General features: G+C 46.1%; 1 protein-coding gene across 3 annotated transcripts in view; it reads right to left on the reverse strand.

Moving 5' to 3' along the window:
* Nucleotides 1-1,118: 1,118 nt before the first annotated feature.
* The window catches only part of agtpbp1 (ATP/GTP binding carboxypeptidase 1), a 30,025-nt gene continuing 16,760 nt past the window's right edge, over nucleotides 1,119-14,383 (reverse strand). Inside the window, exons 14-24 of one of the 3 annotated variants that reach the window (XM_056591629.1) lie at nucleotides 14,230-14,319; nucleotides 13,956-14,104; nucleotides 13,660-13,747; nucleotides 13,032-13,176; nucleotides 12,386-12,536; nucleotides 11,635-11,815; nucleotides 11,111-11,240; nucleotides 10,600-10,731; nucleotides 8,983-9,159; nucleotides 6,988-7,148; nucleotides 1,119-4,740 (exon numbers count right to left, since the gene is read on the reverse strand). In XM_056591629.1, coding sequence (XP_056447604.1) covers nucleotides 4,557-4,740; nucleotides 6,988-7,148; nucleotides 8,983-9,159; nucleotides 10,600-10,731; nucleotides 11,111-11,240; nucleotides 11,635-11,815; nucleotides 12,386-12,536; nucleotides 13,032-13,176; nucleotides 13,660-13,747; nucleotides 13,956-14,104; nucleotides 14,230-14,319 — 1,588 coding nt within the window. In that variant the 3' untranslated portion in view covers nucleotides 1,119-4,556. The remainder of the gene's footprint in view (nucleotides 4,741-6,987; nucleotides 7,149-8,982; nucleotides 9,160-10,599; nucleotides 10,732-11,110; nucleotides 11,241-11,634; nucleotides 11,816-12,385; nucleotides 12,537-13,031; nucleotides 13,177-13,659; nucleotides 13,748-13,955; nucleotides 14,105-14,229; nucleotides 14,320-14,383) is intronic. The other 2 variants (XM_056591628.1, XM_056591627.1) reach the window with 2 other exon arrangements.

The raw sequence follows: 14,383 nt of genomic DNA on the forward strand, positions 1-14,383 counted from the left end.
TTCTCGGTTGGATTGGCTTTGGCTACGACCGACCCCTGACCTCATGCTACGGCCAGGTCATGCAGCATGGTGTGGTGAGGCGTCTGCCCTTTGACCTCTCACACAGATCCTGGTCTTTAACATACACCGCTCATGATAAATCGACAGTACATTTATCCGACACATACACATACACTGATGCATGTATTTCATCAGGCCCTGAAAAGTACTGAGACAAACACACACACACACGCACACACACACACACACACACACACACACAAAAACACGCACACAGTCGGTTGCCGCTGCGTCATGCAGCTTGTACACAAATCGTTTTTTGTCTCACGGTTCTTTGTGCGCTTGTAACCTTTTCAGGAGAGCTGTTTCCCTGCCCAGTAGGACCACCAGTGAGCAGGGGGGAAGCCAGCCAAGCCCCGACTCTCAGCCACTAATTAGGCCATGCTATGAGCCACACTCACTCAGTTAAGGCCCTACACACACACACCACGGAACCAGCGGAGTCACAGCAAACTTGGGTGGCAAGAATGTGAGAGAGAGAGAGAGTGTAAGAGAGGGAGAGAGATGGCTGGGGCGAGGTTGGAGGTAAAAAAGGAACTAGAGAAAGAAGGGAAGAGAGTGATGAAGAGCGACCGAGAAGAAGTAGAAAACGTAGAAGATGATTCTAATCAGGGGAGGCTTCTTTCAACGTCGGGAGCACGTAAGGAAGCAGCTGAACACTATTGAGCCGTTTCACAGCATGTGTGCGCGCAGGCACACACACTCACACACCTGCCTGCCCGCACAAGCATACACACACACACAAACGTCTAACACACAAGTAATTGGTTGTGTTGGGGGGGGGGGGACGGGTGGGGGGAGGAGGGATGCACTTCAGCTTCTTTGACTGACAGTGGGGACAGGATGCAAGGGTACGGGTCTTAAATGAGCAAAGAGCCTCTTTCGGATTAACATTCTCCACCAATTCAAAAATCCTGCTCTTCTTTCGTCTTTTATCCCTGTAATTTGCACTCCTTTCCTTTTACTCAATCTTCTGTATTACTTTCCTACTTCTCTGTATTACTGTGTGCATTTTAAACCCATTTTCACCCTGCTTTATGCATTACTTTTCCTTATCTTCTCTCTCTCTCGCTCTCTGTTTCTCCCTCATTTAGCCATTGTGAAAGCTTGCCTTCACAAGACCTTTTACTAAGCAGTGGTAATGCATCAGGAAGTACAAACTGGCACAGAAAGTATCACTGAATCACTACCGATGCATACTCAGGCAAGCAATTATTTCAATTGAAGATTGTGTACATCCAAATTGAAATTCCTTCTTCAACTATATCAAGGTCAAATCACAGCATCTGCCTCCAAGCCACTGGCGTCTTTGTTGTTGTGTAGAGGCTGATCCATCTCCAAGTATTTTGCTGGTGTTTCAGTTTTATTAGTATTGACCAGTTTGTTAGGGTGGCTTTACTTTAACTCGATTGGTTATGTGACAGGAATACAGTTGTTTTCCTGCAGTAAACCCTCATGGGATTGAGAGCCATTGCACTGAAAGGCTTTGACGAAGAAAGCAAAGTAAAGTATTTAATTGTCTTCAATAAAGAAAAATAGACATATCTCTTTTTTCAAAAGAATGTTTAACGATCATGCTGAGATTTTTGCAGTTTCCCTTTAAAGTGTTAAAAGTGATCTTTGTATGATTCCTTGATGGATATTTTGTTTGACCTGCACAAAACAACACGGGCAATCAAATACTCCTAATCTCCATCTGAAATGCATTAAATAGAAAAGCTATAAAATATGAACAATGAATTCCTCATTAACAGAGTGAAAGGCTGCATATTTCTAACTATTCTAACTAGCGATCGGCCATCACTGGCTTTGATGAATACAAATTGGTATGTGCCATTTTCAATGACAGCACTTCTCTTTGGAAATCAGAGTGGTACCCGTTGCCTAGTGATTTGAGCTCTAGAATGCTGAGAGCAGCGATGTCACAGAAGAAAACGGAAGCGTTCAGTTTGATGCTCAATATAAAAACCTGGGCCGTCTAAGCTACAGCCACACCAGTGGGTAGTATCTACACCATACAGCGGATATTTAGACATAAAGCAGAAAGATTCTTCATTCCAATATGATACTTTATAAAACACTTTGCACTGTAAAGTGGTGTTTTTTTTTTACTTCTTTGTGTTGCAGGGTGGTATATGCCAAATATGCTTTATGTTATTGGTAAAAAAAAAAGAGGCAGAAATTCAAAGTGGAAGTAGATTCAGGACATGCATATATCTCCTTATCCAGCAAAAATAATAATGCATTACATGATGGAAATAACAATTTATATTCACAACTGAAGACCTCATCTGTGATAACCAGCTTATGATAGAAAAACGAATTACAAAAATTTAGCTGGTTAAGTGGATACAATAACGGAAATTTGTATATAACCCGCTCATTAACCGAATATGATAGATTGGAAGAGAGGTAATCATGTTTAATGTGTGAATACATGTTTATTTTGTCTACACTCTTTTTGAAATAACTCATACAAACACGACATTTTGTGCATTTTACAGAGCAGCAAGCCAACCGCTTTTCACATTCACATTTTATTTCCCATAATTTAGTACCAAGTTTCAGTGCATTTTTATTACAATCAAATTAGCCGTTTGCTATCTTATCTTATGCCTGCAAAAAAAAAAGTTTCCCAAAGTAAGGTGGACATAAACATTCTGAATCATAACTTTATAATTGAATACAAAGGCAAATACATTCATACGACAGCGTGATATTATGTCATCAAATAAATAAAACATTATACAATGAATAAACACATATAAATCTAAAACAACTTTCATTTAAATAAGGCAAACATGACATTTACCTAAAACACGGGGGTTGCACACTGAAAACCAATGTAAATTAAACTAGACAAGTAAACATAACATAAATTAGCCATGCACCAACTGTACAAATGCATTAGGAAATTGACCTATAGAACTCCCTCCATTAAGAAAGCAATAAAATACTACAGCTAAACCAAGACTGTATACTCTGGTTTAGAGCACCACCTTTTTGTTCCACACTGCTCCTTTACAAGCTACGATGATAAGACAGAGTATAAAAAAAAAAGCTTATAGTGTTAATTTCAAAATAAAACCTCATATACTTATAGTCGCTTTGGTTGGGCTACTGGTAATTTAAAGTGGATGAAATGAGTCGGACGAGTGGGATACTGTTCCTGTTGGGGAAAAGTGAGCCTCTATGACATAGGTATATAGCACCCCATGCATTGTGCACCTAGGCTGTACAGCTTTTGATCGTACCGTGTCGATCATTCGGAAAAACGTGACTAGTGTGTGTATGTATACTGTAAATTTTTTTTATCACTACCTACTTTTGTCATTATTCAGACATTTTAAGCGGTTGCGAACCAACATATAAATACATCAACAAAAAGCAGAACTTCCTCGTGTTAGGTTTGGGGTATAGAGCTGCACGTGTGGGCACGCGCCCTTACTGTGAAGTACCATTAAGACTATGTTTTGCTTAAGAAGTGGAAACATTCTACTGAGCGAGTATAGGAAACAACACATTTTGAGTGAGTCGACAGAATAGGGAGGAGGGGAATCCCATGAGGTGCCACAATCAAGGGGACGAGGGCGACGACAAAACAACAACACAGGTATACGTTAAGAGAAGATCTCATTCAACGGGATGTCAGTGGTGTGTATGTTAATGGCCTATTATTCACATTCAAGAAAAGGCATCTCTTTAAGTGGTCCAGTCATCCCAGGGGCCTCAAGTAAAAAGGGAGGGAAGAGAGGATTACAGAGTGAAAGAATGGAAGTAGAACGATGAAGGATTAAAGAATAGAAGGTGGTGGAGGGGAGAAAAGATGGGAGGAACGCACACTTTTTATTTTACGTGACGGGTGTGATAAAGTGCAGGGCGAGAGATGGAGGAAAGGTGTATTAATATGAAGGCAAACTGGTGAGATTTATCAGTCAGGAGAGCCAGCGGGTGAGGTACACACTTCCACAATAACTGCAAAAGCGGGTTTCCACCCAAAACAAAACTAACGCCTCATACAAAGCCGGAGCTGTCCCGTGTCTGTGTCTTGCCCGACTACTCTGGACAGATGCGTGCGGCCTGTCTTCTACTGCTTAAGTCAGACGGGTGAAGCATTGGGGTCAGGTAGAGCATTAACAGTGACGGTGCCCGTGGTTTGGTGTAGGTTGGTTTGAGGACATCTCAGAGGCTATACATGGTGTCTGAGGTCAAGGCTGGGCGCAGAGGGTGAACTGTAATGGCATGAGGAAGCTTTACGTGACAAGGGTGACACTTCCGGGGGAGGGTGAATCATTCATTCATTCATTGGAATGCACAGAGTCGGGCGGCCATCCGACTCTTGGCTCTACGTTACGGTAGAATGGGGCAAGATGTGCCTCCATCGGGAGCAAACCCCCCCCCGATTTGGGCCTCAACGTGTCGAACGACCCACACCAAACCCCACCTATCCCACCCGACACCAACATACCAGCAGTCGCGGGGACCCGATTCATGCTTTATTTCTTGTGGTTGGCGGTCTCGCAGTCTGACAGCGTGTCCAGGTGGAGGGCTGCGTCCTCGGGCTCGTTGCTGGCCTCGACGTCCGGGTCGGGCTCGTCGTCGTTGCTGTCGGCGCTGTAGTCCACCTCCTCCTGGAAGGACGGCTCGTCCTCCTCCATCACGTAGGTGGTGGGGCTGCTGCTGGCCACGGAACACAAAACCACAGCACACACAGTGTTCACTGGGATCACGGGACTTCGACAGGGGCTGCACTGCGGGCATGTCTGCGGCGAAACGTTTCTTTTTTTTTGGGGGGGGGGGGGGGGGGTTATGAGCAGGTCGCGAGAAGGGACGTCTTGCTCAAGGACGCCTTCCGGGTAGACCGCGGACAAAGGGGTTTGCAACGCCGGACGATGAAAGAGCCCAACCCCGGAGACTGACAGTACTGTTCTTCAGTTCGGATTAAGCACATTGTGCCGAAAGGGGGATGGATTCAGGCTACAAAACAAGATGTTCCGCTCACTCGGGCTGGAACAGTCCGATAATAACAACCGTCTGAAAACTGTACCCGTTTACGATGAATATAGAACTTTTTATTACAGTCTAAAAAGGGATATACTGTCTGATATCAATACTATAATTAAAAAACACTGCACTTAAAACGTTCAGTACTTTTTATAGAAAACAGAATGTTGATGTCTTTCAGAACATGTCCAAAACACAACGCAACCTACAAAACAATGCGACACAAACAATTCCACTCTGCTAATGGAAGAAAGCCTAGCATATATTAGCATCGGGGAAGCTGATAAACAATGATTGTGCTCTGTGTCACTCCTGTGCCTGTTTTTCTCCCTCTGGATTCATAATGGGTAAATGCTTGCTGGTTGTTGAGGTTTTAGTGGCTTTAGTGGGTTTTTAATGGTGTTAATGGTCTGAAATGTGATCCCTGGGAAACAGTCGATCAGACGCTGACCTCCCAACCCTCTTCTCTCATGTAGGTTTGGGAGAGGGAGGGGGAGGGGAGTGGGCGAGAGCGAGAGAGAGAGAGAGAGAGAGAGAGAGAGAGAGAGAGAGAGAGAGATTTTTTTATTTTTTTCTCTGAGTGTACAGTGAGTTCATTTGTTTTCTTTCTCTGAGTGTGTTCAATCTTTTTGTAATAGCTTCTGTATCAGTAGAGAGCACTCTTGGCTATCTAGATTATGATTCCAACAAAGTCTCTCACTCTCACACACACACACACACACCAAAACAACCCAAAGCCCTTATAGGTCCCCCAATGATCAGCTGCATAAATGATACATGAATAAATCGATGTAAGAGTACAGCAGGGTAGAGACAGAGAGTGCGAGCGAGAGAGGCAGAGACGCAGGACATTAAGTGGCGTTTAGAGCAAATGCATCCTCCCCCATCAGGCTGACAGAGGCCTTCTGGGCAGAGGGATCTCAGAGGACATGGGCTGAGGTGTGCATAACCGGTGTGGTCAGGACCTCCGTCCAAACCACACACTCCGGTGGTCTTGGGCTGTGGTGAAGACGTCCTGAGTGTGTTAAAAGTAAGTACAAATTGAGCTGAACACCAGTTTGTGACGGTGTGTGTGTTTTTATAAATGCGACAAAATCAATGTAATTCAGGAAAAGCAGGTGAGCAGAAGCAGCTCAACTGTTCTTCTATGACAATTTGCCTCCAGTGAAAAGGTACTCATCAATGACAAATGAATGACTGATGTGCGAAATTTAAACTCTTATTAAACAAAACGTTGGTTAGATGGTTGACAGCCTTCATCTGTGAATAGGGTTCGATGGCCCTGCGGGGGATGACGGACAATTAACCTATTCTTTCGAAGTCTTGGCTGCGGTCTCGACAGGCTTTACAGATCCACATTACACATAGTTTAATGACACTAAGCCTTCTGACTGGCAAGGGAAAACATTGTCCCTGGCTCGCCCCACATAAACAACCACAGGGCAAACGAGGAGAAGGAGACACTTGTGTGGGGGGGGGATCTGCTTCCTGGCTGATGGGGTGCTCAACAGGTGCTGATGGGGGCGTCCGCAGAATGGCAATGAGAGCAGCAAACTGGGAGTTTTTCTAGTCAGTCTATGGTTTTCAGAGCATTAGGTGATTTGCATCACAGCGGAATTAACCATTCGTCTCAAGTTGAGCTTTAGAGTGGCGCTTCTAATTTGCTATTACAATGTTGTCCGGTTTAGGAGATGCTTTTATCCAAAGTGACTTCCCCACTGGGGGGGGGGGGGGGGAGTGACACGACTGCTGCTAGTTGCGTTGGACTCCAAGCAGTGGACCCCCCACCCCCCCCCCCCCCCCCCCCCCACTGCTTGGAGTCCAACACGACTAGCAGCAGTCAGACCATCCTATCATCCAGAAATACAGTAAACATGGAGGATCTAGTGCCGAGTTGTTTGGGTGTTTGGGTGGTCTCCTAACCTGGTCACTTTGGCGCGGGTCTCCATGAGGTCACTCTCCACGTCCAGGAAGTGCTGCTGGGTGCGCAGGCCCAGAGGGGAGGTGAGCCGCTTCAGCCTGAGCAGGGCCAGACAGAACTGGGCGCCCATCTCCTCTAGCTCCCTGGTGCCGATCTGGAGACCCTGGGAGTGGGCGCGGGGGTGGGGGGGGGGGGCAGACACACAGGAGCATGAGCGGGACACGCATGGCTGCAGGGAGAACCACACGACCTGTCTATTATGGGGTGCATTGCTGTTTCACCGGGTGAACTCGCAGAGCTGCTCTACAGCCACACTGTAGGGAGGCCTACTGTTGGAAAAGGGTTCGGTACCGTCATGTACTGTACGTGCGTGCGACACGCATACACACACGCAGGCACTCATGCGTGTACACACACAAACACACACACAAGCATGCATAGACAGACGTCACACACATACATGTGCACACACACACACACACACACACACACACACACACACACACACACACACACACACACACACACACACACACACACACACACACACACACACACACACACACACACACACACACACACACACACACACACACACAGTTTCTTAGCACAATCCTCATAGGATGCCGAGAGGGAACGTCAAAGCTCTACATAAGCAAACTCATATAGAGAGGCTCTGGGAACCGACAGGAGGTTCCTGCACATCTGGATACACAATCAGGAAGGACAACAAGGGGGATAAGCAGAGGTTAGGAGGACGGTCATGGCCTACGCAGAACACTGCCCCTGGGCTAGTCAGATGTTGATATTGGCCCTCTCAAACGGTCCAATACCACAGCGGAGGAAAGAGGGAAGGAGAGGAATAAATGAATGCAGAGAGATAAATCTAAGATACTCTGTGGTTTTGGTGTGCTTCCTGTGAGGCGTAGACAAAACCACCTCCATGGAATAAACAGTTGCCAAAAAAAGTAATGGTGTCGTGAACAACAGGACTAGTCACGGGAAAGTTTAATACACTATTTAAAATGAAACAGGACAAATGCTCCCCATGTCTGTCCCATTGTCTGAAACGGCTCTAGGCTTTAACTTGAATGGGAGCAACCCTTCAAACAAAATGAAAGTGGTATTGTTCGTAGGCATATCGTTGATATGAATCAACAATATACCTCCAGAGCTCGAGGTACAGAAAACGTGAGAGCGAGAGCAGTGTGTCACACATACACACACGCACTCACGCACACACAGAATAATCTGTAAAGTGGGGCCGACATTACTGTTGCTATCAGCACATTTTCCACCATGCTGAATAATCGAATAGCCAGAATCTTTTGCCTTTTCAAATATCCAATTCATTTTCTGCTGTATTCTGCTTCTTATGCAGTGCCATGTTATTACTGGTCCGTTTGAATTCAGTTTCCATCAATCACAGTCTGTCGTCCTACAGCTGACCATTATTTATTTATTTATTTAACGCAATCAATTAATGATGAAGCAATCAGCTGGTGTAATGAACAATGGAGCTCCTTGTAGTTCTAGCCAGGGTAAGCTAACGGGTGATTGACCTGGTCAGAGGGCTCCACCTTGTGGCCATTTTGTGATTCAAAAGGCTAAGGCTTGCCTTCATATACTAATTTATGCCACACGCATTCCTTTCCACACGTGCATTCATCTAAACAAGCACATCCATTTTCGCATGCAGGTGTCTCACACATATGCAATTTCCCCCACACACACCTATATCCAAACGCACACCAATCTCCACACACACCCACACACATCCATCTCTGAACGCACACCCGCCTCCACACACACACTCATCCCCACACACACACAATTCAACACACACACACACACACACACACATATCTTCACTAGTGCATCCATCTCGTCTCACACACACACACACACACACACACACACACACACACACACACACACACACACACACACACACACACACACACACACACACACACACACACACACACACACCTCACCTTATACTTCCCCTGGTCACAGCCACACAGCGTGCTCTCCATAGTGTAGCTGCGCTGGACCCCTATCTCCCGCCAGACGACCACGCGGGCCGTGGACTCCTTGGAGCGCTCCACCACGAAGCTGCAGCTGCCCATGCTGAAGGCAGAGGCCATCTGGGACAGAATCTTAGGCAGAGTCTTGGGGGGGGAACGGGGGAGATGTCAGCTGTTAGATCGGGAGGATGCAACTTGTGTTTCTGTTCAGACGACAGGGAAGGCTTGAAATGTACCGAGCACGTTTGTTACACCTCATGTTTGCGTTTTCAATTTTGATTGAAACACAATTCAATATGAAGGTATAATTAAAAATACATGTGGGTTGATATTGTTTAACAGGTGGCAGGTTATTGCTTACGGACATAGGGGAGAAGCCGCTGATAGGAAACAAACCACTTCCCTCATCAAGAGGGATGCTGGGAAATACCAATTAAAAATCAGCCTGTCGAGACTTGAGGACTTAAAAGCATCCAGCGCAGTACTTCCCACAGCACTCATCATAACGCTGGTGTTTATTGCATTACAGTTTAATTGCGCAAACATCATTTAATAGTGACACATAGGAAGTCGGGCCAACATATTAGAACTGTGAACATGACAATGTCTGTGACAGTGTCTCAGGTGACTGTACCAATTGTGACTCTAATTGCAAGGCTGAGTTTAAAAACGATTTCATTAAAGAGACTATCCCATTTTACCTACCGGTGCCCGCATGCACACACCTTATAAGAGCAAACCAAGCTCATATGCGGCCACTCTCACGAGTTTCAAAATGCATCTAGTTAAATACCGTGAACGTTTGTGTTCTTCTATTACGGTACTACTACAATTTTATCAACCTTGATAATAAATAATGGAAGTTATTTGGGCTACTACTCGCTTACACATTCTCCAATCTCAAGGTAAGCCATATCGATCACTGTCACCCTGGCCTTGACTCCAGCCATGTCATATTTGAAGTATGCCTGCTTGTACACTCTGAAGGAAGGAAGGCTTGTACACTCTGAATGGAACGGCCACAGGGTTGCCTCTGTTGTTGAGCTGGTGGGCAGAGCCCCACCACTTGGCCAAATGCCACTCACCTGAGCAGGCCTGGCTCAGGAGTCTCTAAAGCAGCCCTGGCAGATTGGCATTGGTGTATCCCTGGCTTGCAGACTGACATTTTGTAACATTTGTGTTTGGTTGTAGCACTTAACCATTGACTCACATACACTCCAAATGCACACCCACTGCAGACACACTGATCTAGAGACAAAGCACATGTCAGGAATGCATTCTATATGCTTTATTAAACATTATGTGTTTAATTCAAGGCTATGGTGGCCCCCCTCTTGTTATTGCACACCGTTGAGCCAGGATGTAACAGTGCGTGTGTTTAAGTGTGTGGGCACGCGTGTGTGCGTGCGTGCGTGCTTTTGTGTGTGTGCTTTTGTGTGTGTACGTGAAAGAGTGTTTGACTGTGTGTGTGTGTGTGTGTGTGTGTGTGTGTGTGTGTGTGTGTGTGTGTGTGTGTGTGTGTGTGTGTGTGTGTGTGTGTGTGTGTGTGTGTGTGTGTGTGTGTGTGTGTGTGTGTGTGTTCACCCTGTATCCCAGGTCTTCATGTAGATCGCAGGAGGAGGTGCTGATGTTGGACTGCCAGACTGTCTCCTTCACACTGCAGCCATACATGAACACGTTCTTCTTACGAGAGTGACCGTGGTAGTCACAGAAAACCTGCGGTATCACACACACACACACACACGCACACACACACACACACACACACACACACACACAGACACACACACACACACACACACACACACACACACACACACACACACACACACATTAGACTGAATGTTTTAAGAGACTGGTTGCTGCTCATCCTAAATCAATACAATATAGAACATCGGGCAACTTATGCCAGGGATGTATGTCCTCATGGTATTGCAGCTTGACCAGACTGTATTCTTGACAGGACTGTAGTGTATATCAAAATCAACAGTGCATTATCAATAGTGCAGATCTATGGGATTCATGATTAACGGTGCAACATGGAAAACCCCAGGCAGTTCCAATGATTCAAGAGGAAAAAATATAATGTTTTCACCAGTGGCGCCCTCTGTATGTGAGCGAGGTACTGCAGGAGGCTCTTGGTGTGGTAGATTGTTGGGTGGAGCTCGTGGCTCGGGTTCTGCCACTGGCGGTTCAAATCCTCACCGCTCAGAGAGCAGCGGTGACTACAGGGGGAGAAGAGCGGCGGATGAGAGACCGAGCACGAGGACGACAGCTGGAGTCTTTCAGGATCAGAACGCATGTTGGAGAAATCTATCACGACACATCCGTATTAAACAAGTTAACGACAGGCCGCATTAGAGGAGATTGTGTTGAATCGTTGTTGCGCGGCGGAATGACGGTGAAGCGTTGTACACTGTGTAACATATTGGAAAAACGACAGCGGAGCAGCAATTATGTGTCAGAATGAGCCACGCTTAGATGGCCGTGCGGTGTTGGTCACGCCCCAACGACGCGTCTGTAATGAAAAATGTGAACCGTGTGTCTCCCCCTATTTAAGTCCACATCGTGGTTGACATGAACGCGGGACGCTGCGACGGCGAGTGTGTGCCCGCTCACTTTCCGTTGATGACGCCGTCGGGGTTGAGCATGGGGACGATCTTGAAGATGTAGGCCTCTCGCAGGCTGTGGGCCAGCTGGCTGGAGCCCATCAGGAACTCCAGCGTGCCCTTCATCACCCAGCTGGCGTTGGTCTCCCCGGGATGCACCCTGGCCGACAGGAAGATCACCGGCCGGTTCTCTTGGGGCAGAGGAGAAGGGTGGTACTCGTTAGGGACTGTGTCCATTACGTCATTTAGCATAAGCTTTTATCCAAAAAAGACTTGCAGTGAATTCAGATACACGTCATTAAGGGGTGAAAGAGTAATGGGATAGGGTTGGTCATCTTGATCAGAGAGGCCTACAGATTAGTCTGTGGACTTCAGGGGATCTTACTCAGAACGGCTGGGAGAAGAACACCCATACTGCTGGACTATCCGGCATGTGATTATGAATGAAGGCCAACATGGAGACGAACACAAGACATGAACGTGGACTAAAACGGACTGGACTAAAACCTGATTAAGTGATGGATAAGGATAATGTTCATTCCTAATGCAGCAAGGCTGCCAGAGTGTAATACTGTACTCTCTTACTAACACTCAATCACTGTTCCCATAAAGCAAGGGCAGAAATAATAAGATAAAAAATACACGTCAGTGAATCTGTCTAATTATAAAGCATAAATGAAGCACACCGAAGATATTTAGCCAAACTGGCAAGATTCGATTTTAGGCTGTTCAATGACAAAGACCAGCGCTTGGGTACTTACTGAACGGACAGATGTGGTCGTTGGTGGTGGCCTCGGGCATGGCTGTTATGGTGAGGAGGGGGCAGCTGTTTCCTGCCAGTGTCTCACACAGGACGTCCTGTCTCCAATAGATCTGGGGGCTTCTCAGGTCCTCAAGCTTGGACAGGTGCATCTTCACCAGCGACAGAGGAAGCGGGCGAGCGAGGAGAGCGGGAGAGAGAGAGAGAAATGTAATATATATAATTTGTACGACTGCCAACTGCAAGGTGGTGGATCAGAAACAGAGCACCACTTTAACCTGCGGTTTCAATAAAGACGTCTCGCGCGATTACAGACCTCAGAAAAACCTTTTTACCGCTCGCTTTATTAATCATCAGCGTCTGGGTAATGTCACAGATTAATGAAATAGCGCTGAACTCTTGTCAATTCCACAGCAGGCTGCGGAAGCGCCGTTAGCTGAACAGCATGATAGCTAAAGAGCCACTAGCATCTGGTAAAACAGTAGGGGTTTCATGCGCACGCACGCACGCACGCACGCACACGCACACGCACACACACACACACAGGAAAAAGACCATCCTTCAGCGTATACAAGCAGGCACACTTTAAATATGATATGGTTGGCGTCAAGGCCAGGGTGAAAGTGATCGGTATGGAAGAGGCATACCTTGAGAGTGGAGTATGTGTAAGGGTAGTGGTAGGCAAAGTAGCAGACGTCGTCCTTATGGCTGAAGTTCATGGTGAACGTCATGGTGTAGTACGACTTTCCTTTCTGGCCGCCTGTGGCAATTGAACTCCTGGAGAAATGGTTTCTGCAAGAGCAAATCGAAACTTACATCAGGCGATAAGTAGCCGCATTTAGAAAGCATCACAATTTGTGAAGTTTGTAAATCTTCTACATATCCGTATTATAAAAAATGTATTAGTTGTAATCCTATGTTTTGAAGGAGGGGGAAATTAAGTGTTCACAATGCAGCTACTGCAGCCATATACTCGTACTCAAAACATATCTGAACTACGTTAAAGTTCACATATGTTTCTCAAGAAGTCTCAAGAATAAAACGCACCCAGCCAGGAGACAATCCATACAGGGAGATGTTCTTTGGTTCATGTTTGCCCACTCCCACCACCAAGGTAAATTCTTAGACAACGTCAAAATAATATTATAATATATAAACTGTAACTACCACTCAAGCCACTATAGGCTGCTAATGGGAACACATTCAAGTGCAGGTTTAAGTGGTAAGTGCAACGCTAAATGATGTGTACGAGCCAAGGTGAAAGGGATTCCATACTTGTAGTAACAGATGTCTTCTCCTGTTCTCACCCAGCGAGGCTTACCCCCAATCGCCTCCTGCACAGAATACATCAGTACCTGCATACCTGGGTGGACACAAACACACACACACACCCACACATAGATACACACTTAAAACTACAGTTCACCAGAATATTTTGGCTCATTTGATGTAGTGTGTTTATGGTTTACTTTGGTATCGGGTAAACTTCATGGTTTGGGAGTTTGCTGTGAATCAACCAGATGTATCTCCCACACATCGATTATAGACAGGGCTATTCCAGGAGGCCTTACCGTAATTAAACTGGCTGTTGGACTTCTCACAGTTGATGATGTTGAAGCGGTAGTCCGTTCCGACGCGCATCCCGCTCACCTCAAAATAGAACCACTGGTGATAGTGGTTACTGTTGATGTCCGAGTTGAGCACCAGGTCATACTCATGCCTGCACATAAAGAAACACAGTTCAGTAACCAAACACCAGCCAGCAACACCTAGAACAAGCCTTTTGACACACACACAGACACACAGACACACACACACAAACATCTTGATTAAACTACAACGTACTGCCTGACATGGATAGCCTTTCTGAGGTTGCCGGATTCAAATTGTGAGTTGAACTTCAGTGACTCGCCATCGTCAGCAATCACAGGGCCACTAGAAAGCAAACAATGGATCTGGATTTAGGCAGAGAACGGAGCTGCAGAAAAACGGCGACGGC

This window comes from Gadus chalcogrammus, chromosome 6, assembly GCF_026213295.1.
Source record: "Gadus chalcogrammus isolate NIFS_2021 chromosome 6, NIFS_Gcha_1.0, whole genome shotgun sequence".
Lineage (NCBI taxonomy): Eukaryota > Metazoa > Chordata > Actinopteri > Gadiformes > Gadidae > Gadus > Gadus chalcogrammus.